At 32.1% G+C, this 23,125-nt stretch overlaps 3 protein-coding genes across 3 annotated transcripts; 2 read left to right on the forward strand and 1 right to left on the reverse strand.

Annotated features, from left to right (window-relative positions):
* Positions 1–1,068: 1,068 nt before the first annotated feature.
* On the forward strand, positions 1,069–5,426 carry LOC100784457 (putative glucose-6-phosphate 1-epimerase). The gene is made up of 8 exons (XM_003529442.4): positions 1,069–1,161; positions 1,329–1,403; positions 2,552–2,608; positions 2,692–2,852; positions 2,991–3,131; positions 3,951–4,053; positions 4,157–4,256; positions 5,212–5,426. The coding sequence occupies exons 1-8, from the start codon at positions 1,069–1,071 to the stop codon at positions 5,424–5,426; spliced, it is 945 nt and encodes a 314-aa protein (XP_003529490.1).
* Positions 5,427–13,167: 7,741 nt separating this feature from the next.
* Positions 13,168–15,304, reverse strand: MKK4 (mitogen-activated protein kinase kinase 4). The gene has a single exon (NM_001353240.1). The coding sequence runs from the start codon at positions 14,928–14,930 to the stop codon at positions 13,875–13,877; it is 1,056 nt and encodes a 351-aa protein (NP_001340169.1). The 5' UTR covers positions 14,931–15,304; the 3' UTR covers positions 13,168–13,874.
* A 5,748-nt stretch (positions 15,305–21,052) lies between these two features.
* LOC100820069 ((R)-mandelonitrile lyase-like) lies at positions 21,053–23,040 on the forward strand. Its single transcript, XM_014777541.3, has 2 exons — positions 21,053–21,207; positions 21,289–23,040. The coding sequence occupies exons 1-2, from the start codon at positions 21,117–21,119 to the stop codon at positions 22,824–22,826; spliced, it is 1,629 nt and encodes a 542-aa protein (XP_014633027.2). The 5' UTR covers positions 21,053–21,116; the 3' UTR covers positions 22,827–23,040.
* Positions 23,041–23,125: the final 85 nt, after the last annotated feature.

Genomic DNA, 23,125 nt, shown 5'->3' on the forward strand with positions numbered 1-23,125 from the left:
TTTTGTAGTTCTTCATTAATATATAATGAATAAAAGCGAGAGAAAAATTATTGTTATATTGAAAAAACTACAAATGACAATTATGTTGGGATAAAACTTTTCTTACACAGCAATGATAACTGAGAGTACCATCTTTTCTTGTAACACAAGCTTCTATCATTTAGATTAATTTGCCTTATGTGATTTGAGATTTAGTTATACTTAAAGTTTATTTTTTTTTTCAAAAATGTATTATGCCAAGATCAAACACAATTTATTTTTCATAAACTCAACTCAATACGTATTGTGAACTGAGACTATATCCTTTTACTTTATCAAATCTACACTCATTGTACAGTCCAAATTTGTTCCTACCAATCTCATAAAAATAACCCTCTCACTAATACACACATACACATATGCCTCAAAATAATGTTTTAATATATTAATTGTATTTCTTTTTACTAAAAATTAGTTTGATATTGTGATGGGATTGTTTTTACTAAATTAATAACAGACTTTATTCTTCTATACATTAACTTTATAATTTTAAATTCTAAATAGAATTAAATTATAAATTTAAAGAAAATATATGCTTAAAAATTGAAAAAACAATTTAAAGAATATTTTGCAATACGTACTTTGAATTAAATCTTTTTAATATAAATATATCATTATATTATATAAAGATATTCATAAATTTATATGAAGAACTCCTATTATTCCCGACTTATAAAATGGTAAAATTTTTTATAATATTATATACCACCAAGCCGGGTTAACTATAAAAGAATTGATAGTTTTGTGAAGGGGCATGAGTAAATCTAATGTTTTTGGTAAAAGAAAAATAAAGTAAATAAATAAGAGGGGAGAAATCATGAAAAGAAAAAGAATGCAGGCATAGTCAATGTAATTTATTATATTAATACACGTATGGATCTATAAATGAAGAATGAATAAAATACATCTTAACCCTTAAGTCTCTCTTTCTCTCTCCTATCTTGTGTTGATGGTCGATGATGCAATGTATATATAGGATTGGGGAAGGAGGACGTTGTTTGTGAATTGTGAATCTGAAGGAAGCAAGGAATGTCGCGAGAAATGAAGTATGTGCAACAATGTATGGGTGTCAATGGGCTTGAAAAAATCATTCTTAGAGAAGTTCGCGGCTTCTCTGCTGAGGTTTCCATTTTCATTTGCAGTTCTCAATCTATTCTTGCATTAATTATCACAATTCACAATTTAATTCATTTTTATCTTGTCATCCATAAACCATCATTTGTTTCTTGTTCCGATTTGGAATCACAACTATCAATTGCATTACATTGTACGCCTCATTTTTTGTGTAGGTTTATTTATATGGGGCCCAAGTTACATCATGGAAAAATGACCTTGGGGAAGAATTGCTTTTTGTCAGTAGTAAGGTTCAAGTTTCACTTGCACATATATGGATCTTTTTGGACTTGTGGCTTTCTGAAATAATTACCATTAATTTCTCCTTTTTATAAATGTTATTGTATAGAGCGTGGATGAAATTGATGAATAGTTTTCTGGAAACAATAGTGCATTCATATCTTAATATGAAAACACAGATATGCTAATTGTAGCATAAAATATTAATTCGTCTCAACTACATACAAAACGAAGTTATATGGCAGGATAAAGTAAGCTATAAAATGAATTACATATTTTATATATTTTTATAAATCGGTATTTTAAGTTATATATATATAAATAATTGATTAGTAACTTTTTTCTTCCGGAAATTTATTGTCTTCATAATATAGGTATGAACCTAGGAAACACACATACGATATTAATATGATATGATACAAACATAAGAGTACAACAAAATTTAAAAATTATAGGACACAACATAACTATAATGCAATATATAATACTTATATAAAATTAACATTAAAAACTATTAGAAAATCATAAAATAAAATTCATGCTTTAAAAGTGAGAATAAAATATTGTATACATAATAACAAAAAAGTTAAAATTTGTTCATTTATTATGATATTTTAATTTGTTAGTATAAAAGTAAAAAAAAAATGTGTTTGGCACGATTATAACATGTTGTGTAAGTGAGGGGGTAACCATCAAATAAATTTATTCTAATTAGTTATGAACAATCATATAAGTAAATCTAATATCACATTTTAACTCAAAATCTAATTTAATTTTATGGATTTTATCTTCATTTATATGATATTCAACTTTTTCATTCCTACACAATATAAAACTTTGGCTTACACTTATATTTCAACATAGCACATCAATCAAAAGTGTTTGTGCTTTTTTAGTAGAGATCAACTGAAAAAAATGTAAAATAAATAGACGTGGGAGAGAAAATGAAAGAAGGAAACTAACAAGTTATTAAGTTTGTAACAAGAGTGTTCACAAACACTAATTCTAGCAGTCAATTGAATTTTATTCCTTTCAAATATGTTTTTAAAACTATTTGTTATGTATGAACTAACTCAACTGCTCCCTAAATCTTGCATAGATCCTTCCCCTATTTGATTCTTTTAGATTCATATTTCCTCTTTTATATGAATCGTTGCAGGCTAGTTTTAAGCCTCCAAAATCCATACGTGGAGGTATTCCAATATGCTTTCCTCAAGTATGTGTGTATCTTTTTGGGTTTCTATGCTTTTATTTCATCTAGTTAATTTCTTTCTTTAAGTACTTCTTATTTATATGCAGTTTTCAAATCACGGATCTCTTGAGCATCATGGATTTGCAAGGAACAAGTTTTGGACCTTAGATCCTAATCCCCCACCATTTCCAACAAATAGCACAAACAAAGCTTTCATTGATTTGATTCTTAAGCACTCTGAAGATGATAAAAAAAATTGGCCTCATAGGTATATAAGTTAGCTTATATAATTATTAGTGTAATTATAAAAAATGAGCTTAATATTTTCACACCCTTTTAGTCCTTTTTTTTAATCAATTTTTTGTTTAATAATTTGGATTAAAATTTTATAATGATTGCTTAATAGATACGAGTTTCGTTTGAGGATAGCTTTGGGACCTGCAGGAGATCTGATGTTGACATCTCGCATTCGAAACACAAATACAGATGGAAAATCCTTTACCTTCACATTTGCCTATAATACATACTTCTATGTTACTGACATCAGGTTTTATATCACCTTCAGATACTTAGTGATATATGCATCCATTAATATCTTTATTTTTCCATCCAGTCTTTCTAAATATATGTTTACAATCTAAATGATAAGAATATTCTAAATCAACTTTTGATCAAGTATGATAATATTCTTGTTTCATTCTCTTTTTAAATATTTTTGCTCATGGCATGTTAAAGTATATATTTTGACTCCTTTTAAACAAGAGCTATACTTTAGATTGGAAAATAAAATACACTTATAATCATTCATTGAAAAATCAACTTCAGTAAAAAAAACTAAAAAAAATCAATAATTGAAATTGTGATAAAATTAAAAAAAAAAACATATAAAGTAAATTTTAAAGTCAACTACAATCTCAAGCACTGATTATCAAATCAATATTCAGACGAGTCAAAACTTTGTTATCACATGTTATTGTAGCATGATAATTGAATTTATCTTGGATGAATCTTTTTCTTAGTAATTGAAATTTTGATAACTGGTGAAACATGGATAAATTTTACTTTTTATAACGTTTTGGACATTTCAAATCTTTATTTATGATTGAGCACAAATACTAGATACTTAATCAATACTTAAAAATGATGCTTAAGGTTAAAAAGTTCATAAGCAACATAAGTTTAAAAAATTCTACTATGAAACAATTTGTTTTTATTATTTACTAAATTAATTTCAGATACTTTCATATCTAAGTATTGTTATTTGCATTTGGTCATGGTCTTGTTTAACATCATATCAAAATTACATTGCTTTGGGATTTAATATTTGTGTTGTTTGCAAGCTAATTAACACAAATCTTATGTCCAGTGAAGTGCGAATTGAAGGATTAGAGACATTAGATTATCTGGACAACTTGAAGAATAAAGAACGATTTACTGAACAAGGGGATGCTATAACATTTGAGTCTGAAGTTAATATTTACTACAAGTGTAATAGTTTCTTGTGTTGTTTATATTTTATTGGTTCAACTATATAACAATTTTATTTTGTTTTTTTTTATATTTTAATTAAAGGTGGACAAAGTATACTTAAGCACCCCCACGAAAATTGCTATCATAGACCATGAAAGGAAGAGAACTTTTGTACTGCGAAAAGATGGACTTCCAGATGCCGGTGAGCTTACTAATATTAATATCCCTCCCTATATACATGAGTATCATGAAGAAAATGTGATATTAGATGATGAAAACTTAGAATAGAATGGTAAAAAACACGAATGATGAAGTATTTGCACTTTTTTTTTCTGGCTACTCATGGCATGAATATGTATATTTGGCAAGCATTTGCCATATGCATGCATTGTCCCATGGTAGATATACATGTTTGATTCAAGGTTTATATTAAAGAAATGACTATTTGCCTTTGCCAACTCCCTAAGCGATCTTTTTAAGAATAAACGATTATTTTTCGGAAAACAAGCTTCGCGAGCCAAGTTATGTCAAACATGAGCTAAAATGATTGAACCTTTTAATAAAATAGTTTTTATTGAAATTACACAGTTAACATTATCATAATGAATAAAGCCTTTATGTTTGGTTTGAGGGAAGTAGAAATGAAAGGATGGATTTCTTAATTTTTTCTTATTTGGTTCAAAACTTTGGAGAAGAAATGGAAATGAGAAGGCTTAAATCCTTCTCATCCCATTTTGGTATTTCTTACAGTATTGGAGAATTTAGAGGGTATGAAAGGTGAATTATAGTTTTTGAACCGAACAAATTGAATTGTTACGAGATTTTATTTTATTATTCATCTCTTAGGTTTATTATTTATCTATAAAGGTGTTCTAGTGTATCATTCATACTTTCCCTCCCTTCCGTTTATAAATCAAACAAGGTAACTTTAATCTTCCTTCTATTAAAAACCCTTCTTTTATTTCTCTTCTTTAAGCTAGATTCGTTAAAAATTATTTTCATGAAATTAGATGTTGAAAAAAATTGAATAATTGTTTTATCCAAAATATAGTTGTGAAAACTTAGTACAAGAAAATTGATTTAGTCTATTGTTTGTTGTATGATGTTAAAATCAAGCTTGTCATAATGTTTAATATTAATGTTTTTTTTTTTTGTAGTGGTATGGAATCCATGGGACAAAAAAGCAAAATCCATATCTGATTTAGGGGATAATGAATACAAACATATGCTTTGTGTTCAAGCTGCTTGTGTAGAAAAACCAATTACTCTTAAACCAGGTGAAGAGTGGAAAGGAAGGCAAGAAATATCTCCAGTTCCTTCAAGTTATTGTAGTGGTCAACTTGACCCACGGAAAGTGCTTTTTAGTTATTAGGATAATGATTCCAATGCATCTTTGTAAAGGTACTTCACTAAATCTTGATGGATTACAAAAGTTATTTATATCATATTATAAACTTTATGAGGTTATATGTGGTGCAAATTTTATTCCATATGATGAGATTTTATTAGAAACTATAAAGTTATATAATGGTGTAAGATGCGAATAGGTTGATGAAACCCTTTGTATAAAAAATGAATACAATGTCTCCTTATTTTCTTAGTGATAATTGGTTACCAATCTCATATTAATTTCATGTGTTACATGTTACACTTGTTAATTTAAAATTGTATTAATGAGATTACTTTGATGAGTTATTCTTTAAACTAAATACTTATTCCTATTAGTTATGTCCTGACAACTTTAAGTACCTCATATATTGTTTGGTCATTTTTCTTCTTTTATGGAATGAAATAACAAAATTGTTTGTCAATAAATTCATAATATTAAAAGGAAGAAAATTATCCGTGTATAATTATAATTTGCTTCCTTTATCCATTTTTAATGGAATTAAGTTTAATATAGTTAATAAGCTTATTTCTTGCAGAAAGTTTTGTTGTGTTAATGGTGTTATCAATGATTATTGACAAGATTCATCTTTAAATTTAAGGGCAAATTCACAATAAGTAAGTTGAAAAAATGTGTATTAAAGCAAACCATTATTTATAATAGAATCGTATCTTTTGGGTGTGTATTAAAAATGTGCAAAAACAATAAGTAAGTTGAAAAAAAAGGTTTGCTAACTAAATCACAACTTCATTGCTTTCTTGATAGCTTTGTGAATATTGAATCTTAAAAAATCTCCACATCAAGTCTCAAGTCTTGTTGAAAGGTCTCAAGTCTCTACCATATAAAATCTTTACTACATAATTTGAGGACATCTTAAACTATGAGTTACTCCATTCTTGTTGAGAGGTCTCAAGTCTCTACCATATAAATAGTACACGTCCACAATTCCTAGCAAATATAGCAACCAAGTATTCAATATCATTAGCATAGAATTCCTTATTTTCATATGAAGCATCAACATACATTTTAGCCATCCAACAATTTGGATTGTACACCCTAAATATCAATATACATAATACAAATCTTGAAGGAATAATAAGATGAATATACATAACATACTTTTTCTCTTTCCTTGCACGTTACTAGTCGAGTCCTCAAACAAAATAACATGTTGGATTTCCAAATAAGCTAGATCAAGTGACTAAATAAACTAAGTGCTAATCTATTTTTTATGCCTTACTTGACACAATTTTCTGACTCTAATTCTATTTATTCCAAGTGTTAATACAAAAGATCTAAATTGAGAGACATTTTGAATGTTAGAATTAGTTGGAAGGAAATTGAGGATCTAATTTATATTTTTTATAATTAGTAAAGTGAACATTTCAAGCTACATAACAAAAACATCTCTCATACCAACTGGTTGTTGCACTGGACACAATCAATTAGCAGATGAGCTAAACTAAAAGATTTGTTGTTTACTATTATTGTGTAGGAGCATAATACTTATTACCTTCTTATATGTATTTCACATTGTGGTAGGAGAATGTGTCCATATCAATCTAAACCCATGTAGCATTACACATACCCTTGTATTTGGTATCTTCTTTTGATCATGGGGATCATAAAACTTTTCTTATACCTAAACATTAGCACTCCTAGTGTTGGGTTTGGTATCTTTTTCTTCAATAATACCTGTCTTTAAAAAAAGTAGCTAAACAAACTTTCAACTTTTTGAAAAGTCTCATGCCATAGAAGAGAACCATGACTTTTAGAAAATAGGTGATTTTATTGTATGTGATATTTGATTTTTCTATTATTATTTTGGTGTGTAGTGGAATTATATATAAAATATTGAATAAAAAATTGTTTAACCCATTTTCTAATTTTAGCTTATTTGGTTGAAGACAAAAAAAATTAAATTTGTAGTAATGATAGTTCCTTGGATTATCTAAATTTTTTTCTATTATTTTTAAGAGATTTAAGTCTTTTATTTTAATTTTTAACTCTTTTTGTTTTCAAAAATATGAATTTTAGAATATTAGACTAAAAGAGATTATTTATTTTATTTTTGAAATTTAGTTAAGTTGTTTATTTTTTTTATATTTTGATGTTTTGAATTTTAGGTAATAAAGAAGGAAAACTAAAGCTCTGATAGACCAGAAAAAAAAAAAAAAAAGGTAGCCTCAGACCCAAGGATGAAGCCTTCAAGAGTATTGGACTCATATATAAAAAGATGAAACAAACTATTAGAGATCTTTTTTTTTTTTATTTAATTTTGCAGTTACCACGATAGATTTTCTCTCTCTCTAGAAGCTTTATAGGCACGACAAAGACGATTAAGGTGGAAAATCACGTCTCTTTTAGCATCTATAAAGTTTTCTCTTCTTTGTTAGGATTTTTTTTAATGTCTAGTTAAACCCCTTTTTTTGTAAGGGTTAAGTGAATTTCTATGTAACTTATGAACTCTAATTTGGTATTTTAAATGAAAATTTGATTTTCTTTCCATTGTGTTTGTAATCTTTTTATTTAATATATCTTAAAGACTTTATCACCCTTAGGGGGATTTTCAATATCTTGAATGAAAATTTACTTCATTGATGTACAATGAGATACAAACCTAGTAATCCTCTCAGATAATACGAATTTGTTTCTATCTTATTTCACATAGAGATATTACCTTTATTTACTTTGAACATATTTCTCACCAATTCTAACAAAAAGTAAATTAAAAAGAATACAATATATGCAAATGAACTACCCCTTTGAAAATCTTAACAATATTAATTTAAAGATCTCGTGCAGTCCACCCATTTTCGTACAAGGATAGCAATGCATCTCTAATAACATGTCTCTAGTGCATGATGATCACGTACAAGTGGTGTTTTACAAAACAATACAAAAACCGAGTATTCTTCATTGATGTCATTCCCAAGTTACCCTCTGGCAAAAATATTATGAAAGGATCGAAGGGCAAGGCTTGCTACATGCATTCCAAATTAAATAATCCATTTTTGTTGTACAAATATATATATATATATATATATATATATATATATATGGATGCCCGCTTAAGCTCAACAAAACAAAATGGTAGGTGAGGCCCGAGGCTTGAACACAATAGATATATCCACGTTGAGCCATGTATAAGTTAAACGTGATGCTCTTTCCTTTTAGAACTATCTAATGTACGATTTGATATAATCATGGACTTTTTGTTTTCCCCAATACATACACACAAATGTATGTTGTATCATTACGTTTTGTTGTATTACGGTATTACCTCCTTCTACACTATAAAGAACTTAAAATAATGACCACTATGCTGAAGCGAGTTTCATAATTTTATTTATCAAATAATGAAATTAAACATATTAGAATTGCTAATTATCATCCTACAAATGCATATTTTCTGTTATATTTTTGCCAAAAATCTAGTTGTTGTTATTGTTAAGTTGACTTGGGAAACTTACATATTCTGATATTCATCAATGTAGAAGTAAAAATAGAGAAACTAGAAGCATGGATAAGAGTTTTGTTTTTTTTTTAATCAGCCAAACAAAATACAATTATTTTTCATATGGTAAACACCTTTATGGGTACTCTCTTAGAAGTCTTTTCTACACATACCCAATCTATTCATAAGATACTCAATTTATGAATTCTTCAAGTAGTTTCCTTGGATTTATTGTGTTTGTTTTCACTTTATGGATAGATTCACGACATCCCAACAACAATATTTATAACCATAAAATATCATTTTATTAAAAATGTTATCATAATCTAACAAGTTCAAGAGGTTAAGATTTTGAAGAAGAATTAATGTTTTTTTTTAACAAAACATGTTTTAATTTATGAGATTTTAGTACGAATAATAATGAAGCAGGAGAAGACAGACACCCGTCTCACGTGAGAAAATCATTTTATATATATATATTTATACTAAATACAAATTAAGACAAATTATTTATATATAATTAAGAGAATTTAAAGTTATCGATACACGCAAGCACATGTACATTCACTACATTATACCTCATTAAAAAACAGATAGACAAAAATCCATGTATTTTATCCATTAAGTTATCCAAATCTAATTATTAGAATATCTAGCAAGTACAAATTCAAACAAAAATTAAAGACTAAAATGCATATAAATTACAGTACAGAAAACCATAAACACAATTAAGCCTTTTTATTTAAAGTTTACCATAATATGATCTAGTGTGGACGCACTAATAGCAAAACCTGGCCTAATATATACAATTAATTATTATTTCAGTTTTATATCCTCCCAAAACAATACCACTGTGGTTCTAGATATTTCATGCTGGTTGCAAAGCAAGGAAAAACAAATCCCAATAGAACAAGCAACGGCCCCATCAATTCATGGGAGAGTTTTCTTTACACTCTAGATGTATGTTTCTCCTTCCATAGGGAAAGGTTTTTCTTTTTGTTCCTTCCTCACCCCCTCTTCTCCTTCAATCACAACCTATACTTCCACTCCCTCTCATTCTCTTCTAGCCACCAGATATTATCTATTCCTTGTCTTTTTTTCTAATTCCATTGTTTACCTTTCATGCCTCCCTATTTGGTACATTTGTTGTCCAAGGTAACTTGTTAGAGCTTCTTTGGCAAACGTACCCTAATTACTAGAGGTACATTGGATCATCTTTATTGGAGTTGCTGCTAGACACATGTCAATTTGAAAGGAATAACAAAGAAAAAGAAAAGTGAAGAAACATCCATGGCTATACTAAGGTTCCTCTGTGACAGAATGGTCCATGTTTTAGTGTTTCTTGTTTCATGATCACTAATTTGTTAGTTTTGGACGTGTTAGTTTTGAGCGTGTATGTTTGCATAATTGCATTTGATCTTGTTTATATGTTGTGTCCTATTGTAAGCTAGATGATATAGGCTTGGAAAGATCCCATGCTTCGGCTTCCTTAGGAGATAGAGTACCAGTTGCAGAAATCGTTTTTCCTCAAACAAAGACCAGCTCCAAAGGAGTTTGCTTCCTGAAAAATTTTGTTGTGGAGGATTCCATGCTATGTTTTGGCTCGTGTCAGAGTGAATCTGAGGTGATGCTCTTGCTTGAACTTGAGACCATTGAGAGAAATGTTGTATTGCCAAAGAGCGAGCGCTTGCTGGAGGGATATTTGTTTCTTCCCAAAGTCTTATGTTACGGTTTTATGAGATTTTAACACGAAGACAATGTAGCAAGACAAGAGACAGACACAATGCTAACTCCTTGCTGTCACAGCTTCATGTGATGAAAATAATTTTATTATATTTGTACTAAATTAAATTAAGACAACTTATTTACATATAATTAAGGACATTTAAAATTATCAATACCTGTAAGCACAAGGATGTTCTATGTATTTTATTCGTTAAGTTATCCAAATATAATATTATACTATTAGGCATATACATATTCAAACAAAAAGATTATTAAGGACTAAAATTACACGCTAACTGAAATACAAAAAATCACAAATTCAATTTAGTCTTATAATTTGAAGTTTACCATAATATGATCTAGCGTGAGGGCGCTAATAGCAAAATTTGACTGAACATATATAAGGTTTAATAGTAGTTTTTCGTGTCTCAAGTATCGCCATTGTATGAATTTAATCCCCCTAAATATAAATGTGTCAATGAGATCTATCAGATATCGCAAATGTTCAATTTTAGTCACTTAGATTTTAATTGTGCCAATTCAGTCTCCAAGTATTACAATTGTGTAATTTTAGTTCCTCAAATTTCATAATTGTGTGATTGAAATTAATCTTTTGTAAACAAAAATGCACAATTGTGATACATGGATGACTAAAGTTATACAATTATGGTACCTAGGCACCTAATTGTTGCAATTGAAATTCAATGAAATAAAATTGCACAAGTGTGATACCTAGAGACCAAAAATGCCTATATACAATTACTATTTAGTTTTATTACTTCGCATTCAATAACAATGATTCAAGATGTTTTTGAAGGTAAAGAGGCAGACAAAAACCCTAAAAAAGTATGGAAAATCATATCCCAAAAAGCAAACAGTGACACCCCTCAATGAGGGCCTTCCTTCCACAGGGAGGGCTTTCTTTCCACTTCGGGTAAATTTTTTCTTTTTGCTCAGTCCTCACTACCACCCCTTCTCCTCTGGTCCCAACCTCTACTCCCAACTTCCTCTCCTTCTCTTTTGGTCACCACATACATATCCCTTTGTGAAGAAAAACTACATGCACATCCTCCTATTTTCTAATTTTCTAGCTTTGTTTTCCTCTGGCACCTTTCTATTTGTCTTTACCCGTTTCCAGCACATTTCTCCTATCCAAGGAAACCTGTTAGAGCCTCTTCAACAACTGTACCCTAACTACTAGAGGCACATTGGGTCATCTTTACAGGAATTCCGTGAGGCACATGCCGATCCAAAAGGAATAACAGAGAAAAGAAAAAGTGAAGAAAAGTCCACGTCTTCACTGAGGTCCCTCTATAACAAGATGATCCATATTTCAGTGTTTGTAGTTCCAAAATTACTATTTTTTTAGTTTTGAACATGCTTGTCTAGATTTGATGTTGTGCACTATTGTAATGCTCTTCTTTAACATCTTGCTTATGCAAGTGTGTCAAACATTTTTAAATAATGATATGTTGAAAAACGTATGCACTTTTTCACCTTTATTTAGTTGGTGAAATGGTGAACGCCCTTGCGGCTCTCTAATAGACTAATAGCATTTGTCAATATTCTCATAGTCAACCGTGTTGCACTTTTGTCCACTTTGAGCTCAGCACATCGACTTCTTTCTTTGAATGAAAATCTCAAACCTCGTGCCTTTGCAAAGGATGTTGCTCCTAATAATCAACTCTCTGACCTATGGTAATTAATTGAATATAGATATCGGTTCCAAATCAGAATACTAGTAGTATTTGTAAAAGCAATATCTTTTCTTTTTAGGATTGGAATTGTCATGACTTTTGAAATTGACTTTTTAATTTTTCAGTTAACCAACTTCATCAATAAATTTAGCTACATTCTCAAACTTTTGGAAGAGGAGAATTTTACAATAAGTTTAGACAGGTTTGACCTTTTAAGACAAGAAGCGCAACGCCGAAACTCGCACTTGACTTAGAATAACTCACTAGCGTGTTGGAGGGATTCGAGATTCTTGCAATAGCTGAATAGAAATCAGCCAGCGCATGATCAAAACAATTTTCGGTATCTGTTTGATCTCTTGATAATTGGGATGCCGTAAATGTGGTAATGATGGCATTTCAACACAAGCCAAGCCATTTTCCCCACCACCCACCCACTGGCAAGTACCCACGAATGGTACCTCTATTTTGAGTAATTCCCGAATTTGGAATACTGTAATGTTTTCCTGTAGAATTAGAGTAGCCATAACTGACCGCGATGAAACCAAACAAAATGGAAGAAGAAAGAGGTGCAAAACCAAGTCCGTAATAAGGAATTTCGCATAACCAGAATGATGGAATTATGATTTAAATCAGCGAGTTTTTCTTCCTTTTTATAAAGAATATAGCCACGATACACCAACAGAATAAGCCCACGTCCAAGCATTTAAAAGGGCAAAATTCAAATGCACTTGCTGTTCTTGGTAAGCTATGTATGTAGATATTTGAAAACAAGTAAGAAAGAAATGAATAATTGAATTGAGAGAATATGAGCTAGGTGAAATTGAGAAACGTAACGACAACAATGGAGGCTCAAATTTGATAACCTGGATAACAACGTGAGAGTTGAGAAGTCTGAATTACTCAACCAAATAGCATGAGACCGACAAAGATACAAACAAAAGGAGCCTAACAAAAAGTGTCACAAGACAACAAGATTATGTGGCATTTGTATACAGCAAGGTGACAGCCACAGGTAAACTACCGTAAATTCCATCTTCCAGCTTTCTGCCAAACCACAAACAAATGGAGCTGATTGGAAAGCGTACAACAGCATCCAAATCCAGGAAGGAAGGTGGGTGAACCAAAATGGGGAAGGCAGAACAGAAATATTCCAGAGTCCACAAAAAACACGCAGATTACCTAGTTGAAGAAGAGAGAGAGGAGGCAGACATTCATAGATGACTAGTATCTAACAATCTAAACCAAAAGGTCGAGGTTAAATCTAGAAAGAAGAGGCACCTGCAGGTTGTTCAGTTATCATTCATTCCGTTCCCAAAAACTAACTAACCACTACTGGGCAATAGGCATAAAATAACAATAACATACACAGTGACTGAGGCGGAGGGGGCTTAGAAAAAGAAAAGGATGATAATAGTATAAGAAAAGCATGGCAAAACAAACAGGGCATGTAATGTATGGCAGAAAATCCAATATTATAGAGATTTGATTATGTATGGAAAATAAAAAAAGAAAAGAAAGCAGCAAACAGGGCTAGCTAGGCATGGATGGAGAATACTAGGAAGGAAGAGGCCTTGGCGGAGGAGGGAGTAGCTGATGGAGGTTGGGAGGAGTCTGATTATGGTTGGGCAGCGGTGGAGCAATGAAGGGGTGTTCGAGGAGCCTGGAAGCAGACCAGCGGCGAGAGGGATCGCGCTGCAAACAGCGGAGGATGAAATCCTTGAAGTGAGGTGAAGCAGAAGGAGGAGCCTCTGGAGGCTGAGACATACAAATGGCGCACATTAGACTGGCCCAATCGCCCTGCCTCCCTACAGCGAAGGGGAACCTTCCCATGTAGAACTCCAGTATGCTAACCCCAAAGCTCCATATGTCCCCCGCGTAAGCGTCGTATTGCCCGTCGTTTATGTCCGTATTGATCCTCTCCGGACTCATGTAGGCGATCGTCCCCACCGATGAATTGCACGGATCCATCGTCTGATTCAGAATCCGACCCACCCCGAAGTCAGCGATCTTCACCTGCTTCCGCGAGTTTATCAGCAGATTCGAGGGCTTGATGTCCCTGTGCACGATGTGCCGCCGGTGTAGGTACGCCAGCCCCCGCAGAATCTGCCGAGACAGATCTGCCAGCTGCTGCTCCTGCGGGATGTGTTTCCCCTCCAGTGACCCTCCGTCCATGAACTCCAGCAGCACCTGGATTTCGCTGTTCTGATCGTACATCTCGTGGCACTTCACCACGTTCGGATCGTTCACGTCACGGAGGATCTGGATTTCCCGGTGGATCTGCCGCCGCACGGACTCCTCGTGGTGACCGTATATCACCTTCAGCGCGTACACGCGCCCGCTGGTGCGGTGGACCACCTTGTACACCGTCCCGCCGCTCCCGCTCCCGATGCGGTTCAGTCTCTCCAGCTCCGAGAAGGGGATCACCTGCTGCGCCGCCGCAGCAGAAGCCGTCGATGGGGGCAGAGGAAGCGGCACCGCCAAGTTGGTGTCCCGCTGCGGCAGCGGCAGCGTGAGGTCCTTGCGGCGGCGCTGGGGACGGTCCTTGCTGTTGTTGGTGGGGGCAGGGTTGGCCCCGGAACCGGAAGGCGGTGGCAGTTGCATCGGCCTCATCTCATGTCTCGAATCCAGGTATCAAAAAATGAAGAAGGATGACTCTCTCTCTCTCTCTCTCTCTCTCCAGTTAAATATAAAAAATAATATTAATCAGAAAAGGAAAGAGGAGCAAGTTCCATCATATCCACGGCGGAGATCAAATCATGGAAGTGCAAAGAGAGAAGCTTCCAGGAAGGTTTCTTTTTGGTAAGAAGCAAAAGGAAATTTGAAGGTTGTTTGCAGAGAAGAGAGGAGAAGAGGGTCACAAAGAAAAATAAACTTATTTGGTAACTATCAAAAGAGGGCATGGAGTCCACGCGCCTCCAGGGCCCGTGGGGAACGTGGACCAATTACACATCGTTCGATCATCCCATTCTCAAGTCACATTCTTCCTCTGCCCCAATTCCTATCTAATACGGACTAAGCTCCTTTTCTAATTTCATTTTTTCATTCTTTCTAAAAACATTCCATTTAAGATTATGGTAATTATATAAAACATTACCATTAAAAAAACCATTCCAAAATAATAAAAATTAATTCATATGTAATTATAAAAAATATTCTATAAAATATTACCATAATTGTAAAAAAAATACTACCGTAATTATGAGAAAAAAAATCCGCAAAATGTTAAAAATTGATTGTTGTATTGTATAAAGTTATATTTTATATGAGATTTAATGGCTTAATAGTTTAATTTAATTAAAATATGTACTCGTTGTGCTACCATTAAAATTCAAATGATAGATTTTTTTTTCCTAATCAAACTCCTTACTTTTTAGAAGAAGAAAAATAACTATGATTATATTCAGTCCTTCGATTCTTAATGTAATTCGTTTATAATGAATGAATAGATTATTACTTTTGTTGAAATTCTATAGAAATCGTTTATCCGTATTTTAATTTATGTCAATGTCTAATTTACTAAAAAATGATGTCAAAATATGACAATCGACTTTTGGCTCACCTTATCGTCATCGCATCATCATAATAGAGTTTTTTTTTATTTTTAATAATAATAAATAAATATTGTTTCATATTCATAAAACTTTAATAAAGCATTATAGTTGTTTATTGTATTTATTAGTATTTATTAAATATGATATGGGTAATGTATTTATTAAGTTTGTAAATGTTTATTGTTCAAAAATTAATAAATAAATATCCTTTTATATTCATAACACTTTATTAAAGTATTATAGTTGTTTATTGTATTTATTAGTACTTATCAAATATAATACATAAAAAATACTATTAATATTATTAAATATGATATTTATTGAATTTAATATAATTAATGTAATTGTTGAATTTATTATATTTAATGTATTTATTAAATATTTTTGTTTTGTAATTTAATAAATAAATATTTCATATTCATGACACTTCAATAAAGCGTTATAGTTGCTTAATGTATTTATTAAATATAAGACATAGCAAACATTAATAATATTATCACATATCATATTTATTAATTATTTTTATTTCAAACTTTAATAAATATATAATATATGTTCATTAAATACATGACTTTTCTTTTATATATATCCTTCAATTTCTAATATAATTAATGTATCTATATTAATAATAAATAAAATACTTAATGTACACAATTTATTAGATAATTGGATCACTTCTTAAGGTGTTTGGTTTGTCTGTTTTCTATTTTTATTTTAACTAAAAATATAAAATAGTGATGAAAATGCGTTTAGTTAAATTTTTGAAAATATTTTCTCAAATGAACCAAAAACTAAAAATAATAAAATCTTATTTTCAGTATTTTTAGTTGTAACCAAAAATATCATTTTGGATAAAATGAAAACACGGTGGCAAGGAATGCAATTTTAAGCAAATCTAAAAATACACTTCCTTTTGAAAACACATTTTCAGTGTTTTTATTTATTGAAAGCAGAAACCAAGAAGTCAAATCAAACATGTTTACAGAATTCTAGTATTTTAAAAATTAAAACAATTTTTCAAAAAATGAAAACAGAAAATGAATTAATCCTTTTGGTAATCAGAAAATGAATTAATCCTTTTGAAAATTTTTATTATTCCCCTTTAAACTACAATAACTACTCCATTACTCTTTTAGGGTCAATTTTTTCTTTCAAGTCACCTCTAATTTTATTTAACTACTAATCCTTTTGTCTGCTTCTTTTATTTTTGTTTAAAAATTTAGAAATTTCTCCAAGTGATATGAAAATAAATTATTACTTTCTACCAAATTTTTATAGGTAGGCATGACATCGAGGCAATGTAGGGGTGGAGCCCTCCCACTCCTACTCTCCAAGTCCTTCCCTCCCTCACCCTCGATGTTATTTGGGGTCCAAAAATTAGATTCATCCCCGTTGTTGTTTGGGGATTTGGTTTTTTCATCCTTGATCCTATCTTTTTTTTTTATTCATAGAAAATGGAAAAAATAAGACAATTTTTTTGTAATCAGATTGAACCTAATGCTAAATTAAAATTTTAAGTAAGAATTGTTTGATCTCATTTATTTTTTGGATAGCTTAAATAAATAGTGATTATGACACTTTGTTTACCAACATTGAAATTTCAAATACTTAGCAATAGATTAAATAAACACAGTACTTGCTCTAAATTAATTTTTTGAGTTCAATATGAAATTAAGTAAAAATTATACACAATTATAAGAAAAGCAAAATTTTCATACATAAAACAAGTATTAATTCATTAAAATTGTAAGGTTATAATAGTAATTTGAAATACTTATTATATCAAAATAGCAATGGAATGAGGACAAGGGCGGGAATAGGACCAGATCTCATCCCTAAACTTGACCTCAACCACGATTAACTATATTTTTTTTCCGAGACAAGTTCGAATCGATCTCCAGAGGAACGTATACATTTGTCCTGCCTACATATATCTCAATGTCTAACTTATCCAAAAATTACATCATCATCACCACTTGAATTTTTAAAATTCTCACATGAGTTTATTACTTTTATCTCAATATGATTTAATGATTTTTTTTTAACATAAAAAAGATCCTCTCATTATATATGTCATATGTGTAGGCATATAGGTGCTTTGGTGTGTACTTACAGTACTGGATCAAAAAATTAAATTATGGAAGAAACACACATGTAACACATCTATAAATTTAATGTTAATACTATAATATATTATTATTAAAATTGCAAACATACATCATATTTACTGTCCACAAGTTTCATATTTTGATGAAAACATTGAATTATTATTTTTTTATGCTCAATACTATCAAAATCTTCTCTCTATTATATGTAACCAAAATAATTCGATTATTTATCTCTCATATAGTTTTGTATGAGATTCTTGACGATATTCATAACAAAAAAGTTATTTCAGGAAAATATATTGAACAACAAAAGTGAAGCATGAGCCAGGCAAGTTTGCAATTATCTTTTCTTAATATGTTTTTAACTATTGATATTTTATGTGGTCTACTTATTGTTTTCATTATTTATGGTATATATTTCAAGGTATGTCCAAGAAAAAAAATATAAATTAAATATTAAATATTATGCAACAATTAATTCGTTACATATAGAATATTTTTTACAATATTTATAATAGATGCAATTGTTAAAGGATTTTTTTTTTCAAAATTAAGTTGTTTGAATTTTATTTTAGGATCAACATTAATATTTCGAGATAGATTGAATATGATCGTTAGATTGACAGTGAAATGTTGGAGTATTTATTCATAACTCTTGTTTAAATAATTTTGTAGCTCATAAAGTTAGAATATTAATATAAAATTTGAGAATTTATATACCTTAAAACTCTCTAAATATTGTGTCTTAGACTCTAATTTTCGAAATACACTCTTACGTGGACGACTAATATATAAGACCAAAACTAAAATAAAAATAAATAAAAACTTAAAAACTACATCATTTAATAAACTAAATTATGCTATTTTTTTCTAACATAATATATTTCATATGTCAAACAGTCCTGAACCACTTAAATGTAATATAATAATAATAATAGTAATAATATTAATATTAATGAGAAAGTGTACAATTTTAGTGGGGAGAATTGTCCCCTTTTCGTAATTGTAGATTCGTCGTGCCTGTGTACTCGTTTGGGTTTAATAAAAATGTGATATAAATTGAACTTAGACTAGTCTGTAACACTGCAACATAATTAATATTCTATATTCATCTTTCCATTTTTCACAAGAATTACTCGTATATTGCATATATAGTCAACTCAGAATGGCAGTGTGGTGGAAACCGAGGAAGATGGAAGGGAAAGCAAAAATGTTTTTCAATACCATACGGCTGAAATACTACATGTGCATCCTTTAGTCCTAAATCTTAATGCTGAATTTTTCATATCCTAATCTTCCACCTATTTTATACTACTGTTTTCCACCAATTTCCTTCTTTTTGTTGCTTTGCTGAAAGGGTAGACTTTATTGTTTTCCTTTCAAAATAAAGTATTTGTTTTGGTTTGACGTTGAAATTTATCATTGCTTAAAAGTCAACTAAACCAATGGCCACTGAACCATTATGTGTTTGTCCGTAAGCTGAATGATGCTAAATTATAGTTTATTTCCTGTTACCTTCGGGGCAATGGGATATGCATGATCATATAAGCATTGCCCGTCTAAGAACCACAAGTCCTACCCTATCCTAAAAAATAAAATAATAATTATATTGTTAGTACTAGTGTTTTAATTTGTTTTATTTAATATTTTAATTGTACTAATTTAATTGATAAAATTGAATCTTCAACCTTATATTTCGTCTGATTATTAATGTTATTTTTATTATTATTTTGACGTGGTAAAAATGATTAATTGTATTTTTTGTTATTATAATTTAACCTAGCTATATATGATTTTATTTTTACTTTTTAGTTGTTTAATTATATTTAACTTTCATGATTACTAATTATTTTAAAAATTTTAAATATGTTCTTAGTTCTTACAAAATCAGTAAGTTTTATTTTGGTCATTGTAAAAAAATTTCTTTAGTTCCTACAAAATAATTAATATATTTAAGAGATCAAATGTAAAACTCACTCATTTAATAAGAAATAAAAATATATTTAAGTCTATTCTTAAATATACATTTTAGCTCATATATTTTTTTATGAAAAATGTTATGTCAAATATGCTTAACACCTATATTTGAAAATAAATATTGATAATTTAAAATAAATTATCCAAATACCTTTTCCTAAAAAATATAAAATATTACAAAATACTTTAAAATAATTGGTTTTAAACTAAAAAAAAAGGTTGACAAAATGAAGATACTCCAAATTTTAACAAAGGAGTACTATTATTTATTGTATTATATATTAGTTCAAAGTATGTGTATGTGATAGATTCATTTAAATATCTAAAGTTAATTATTTTCACTCAACCATATTGTTAGAATATACAAAAATACCTAATAATATATTGATTATATCTTACCTAATAATACACAGTGTGCTTACTATGTTTTAATCAACCTGAAGATTCTGTCTAAAAAAAAAAACCCTGAAGATTTGAATAACTTTTTTTTGTTTGTTTTCCTAATGTCCTCTGTCCACTGATTTTTGGCACTCTGTTTATTCATGGATGGGTGTACAGTTGTTGGGACTTTCTTACTCAGCTAAATAACATTACTTGCAACATGATTCCATTCTTCTCAATGATTATGGAGCGATGGTTCGAATTACGAGTTTGATGGAAGAGTTAAATTCAACTCATGGCAGCAACAAAATTATTGGTGCGTTAGTAGCGATACTTGGATTGCGTTAATAGCGATCGACCTATGAGGTGTGGGTTTGGTTATGATTAAATTGAGATTTAGTTGCTCACTGTTTGTCTAGTTTCTTTGTTGTATAGGTGATGATGATTGCACATAGATATACATGAAACAATCTAGCTCACACCACGAGTAATTAAGTGAGTGAAATTAAAAAAAAAATACTAATTTTTATATATAAAAAATTAAACTTGTCTAGTCCAGCACATAGGTTAAGTTAACAAATTTATACTTGCTGGAGCATTAAATAGTATTTAAAATTGAAGTAATAATATTTTAATTAATATGAATAAAATTAGTTTTTAAAACTTTTTTATGAGCCAATCGTCCATGAAGTTTTAATTTGCGTCGTGGTTCACTCTGATCAAGAAGCAACAAGAACCATAAGTCTTTTTTTTCCACAGGAAACGCGCGCATAATCAAGATGGAGAGAGCCATAAGCATTGTGCAGTTAGAGTGTGTGACGTTGTTGATATTGTCCAGCACATTGTTTTCGTGCGCTACTCAAGAGCAAGGTTAGTGTAACTGCATGCATGCATGCTTTCTCTTCCCATGGCCTCTGCATGTTAAATTGGTTTTCTGATTATGATGAGCAGGGGCGAGTAGTTATCTGAATATGGTGGTGAACGCCAGCGAGTTACCGTCGGAAGACTACTACGACTACATCGTCGTGGGTGGCGGCACTGCCGGATGCCCACTGGCGGCGACACTCTCGCAGTCCTTTCGGGTGCTTTTGCTCGAACGCGGAGGCGTTGGTCACGGCGACCCCAACTTGATGAACCAAGAAGGCTTCTTGGCCAACCTCTTGAACACCGAAAGCGGAGACTCACCCGCCCAAGCTTTCATTTCCGAAGAGGGAGTCCCCAACGCTCGTGGCCGCGTTCTTGGTGGCAGCAGCGCCATCAACGCCGGCTTCTACAGCCGAGCCGACGCTGATTTCTTCGCCAGGTCCGGCTTGCCCTGGAACCTCACCCTGGTCAACGACTCATACCAATGGGTGGAGAAGGAAGTCGTCTTCAGACCCAATCTCAAGACGTGGCAATCCGCGGTTCGCGATGGGTTGCTTGAAGCAGGGGTTACTCCCTACAACGGTTTCACTCTGGACCACGCCAAGGGAACCAAGATCGGCGGTTCCACCTTCGACGGCGCCGGCAGGAGACACACCTCTGCGGATCTTTTGAGATATGCACGCGCTTCCAACATCAAGGTGGGCGTCTACGCCAGCGTGGAGAGGCTGCTTCTGGCCGCTAGCAGCGCAATCGGAGTCCTCTACAGAGACCAAGAAGGGGATTACCACCACGCATTCTTGCGGGAACAGGGAGAGGTGATTCTCTCCGCCGGCGCCATCGGAAGCCCTCAGCTTCTTCTTCTGAGCGGGATTGGTCCAAGGCCATATCTGTCTTCGTGGGGGATTCCCGTGGCGCATCACCTACCCTACGTGGGACACTTCCTCTACGATAACCCCAGGAACGGAATTACGATTCTGCCCTCGCTCCCACTCGAGCATTCTCTGATCCAAGTGGTGGGGATTACCGAGTCCGGCGCTTACATAGAGGCGGCGTCCAACGTGGTTCCTTTCACGTCCCCTCCGCACACAGCCTTGGTCCTCCGGTCCCCGCTCTACCTAACGGTGGCGACAATAATTTCAAAGATTTCGGGGCCAGTATCCAGTGGGTTTCTGAGGCTGGCTTCGACGGAGGTGAAGGAGAATCCCGTGGTGAGATTCAATTACTTGAACAACCAGGTTGACGTGGAGAGGTGCGTGAACGGGACGAGGAAGATAGCGGAGATACTGAGGAGCAGGGCTTTGAGGGATTTCAAGTTCAGCAACTGGTTCGGGGAGAGAGACTTCAGGTTCATTGGCCCGGCTTTGCCACTTCACCAGAGCGACTTCCCTAGCATGGCGGATTACTGCCGGCGGACAGTGAGCACCATATGGCACTACCATGGAGGCTGCGTGGTTGGCAGGGTGGTTGATCCAAATCTCAACCTCATTGGAATTTCTTCCCTTCGTATTGTGGATGGATCCGTCTTCAGCGTATCGCCCGGAACCAATCCTCAGGCCACCCTAATGATGCTAGGAAGGTATTTTGGACTCAAGATAATCGCGGAAAGGGACGCAAACAACAACTGACTTTGCTTCTCACCAAGGTCTTTTCTTCGTTTCATTGTTAATTTGACGCAAACTCTTAAAACTAGATAACAAAAATATATGCAACTTTTTACTTTCTTACTTTGTATCCTCTATAGCCCATTTTTGCACATCCATCCTTGCTCAAAAGAAAATGAACAACCCAACACTATTAGCCCTGGAAAGGAGTCCCCATACCATAAAGAACCTTTCCTCAAAATGTTGATAATATTAGCCCGGGAAATGGAATGTCCCAACAGTTCTGTCTTGTTTCACAATTTTTAATAATGATAATAAATTTA

Source organism: Glycine max, chromosome 7 (genome assembly GCF_000004515.6).
Source record: "Glycine max cultivar Williams 82 chromosome 7, Glycine_max_v4.0, whole genome shotgun sequence".
Taxonomy (NCBI): domain Eukaryota; kingdom Viridiplantae; phylum Streptophyta; class Magnoliopsida; order Fabales; family Fabaceae; genus Glycine; species Glycine max.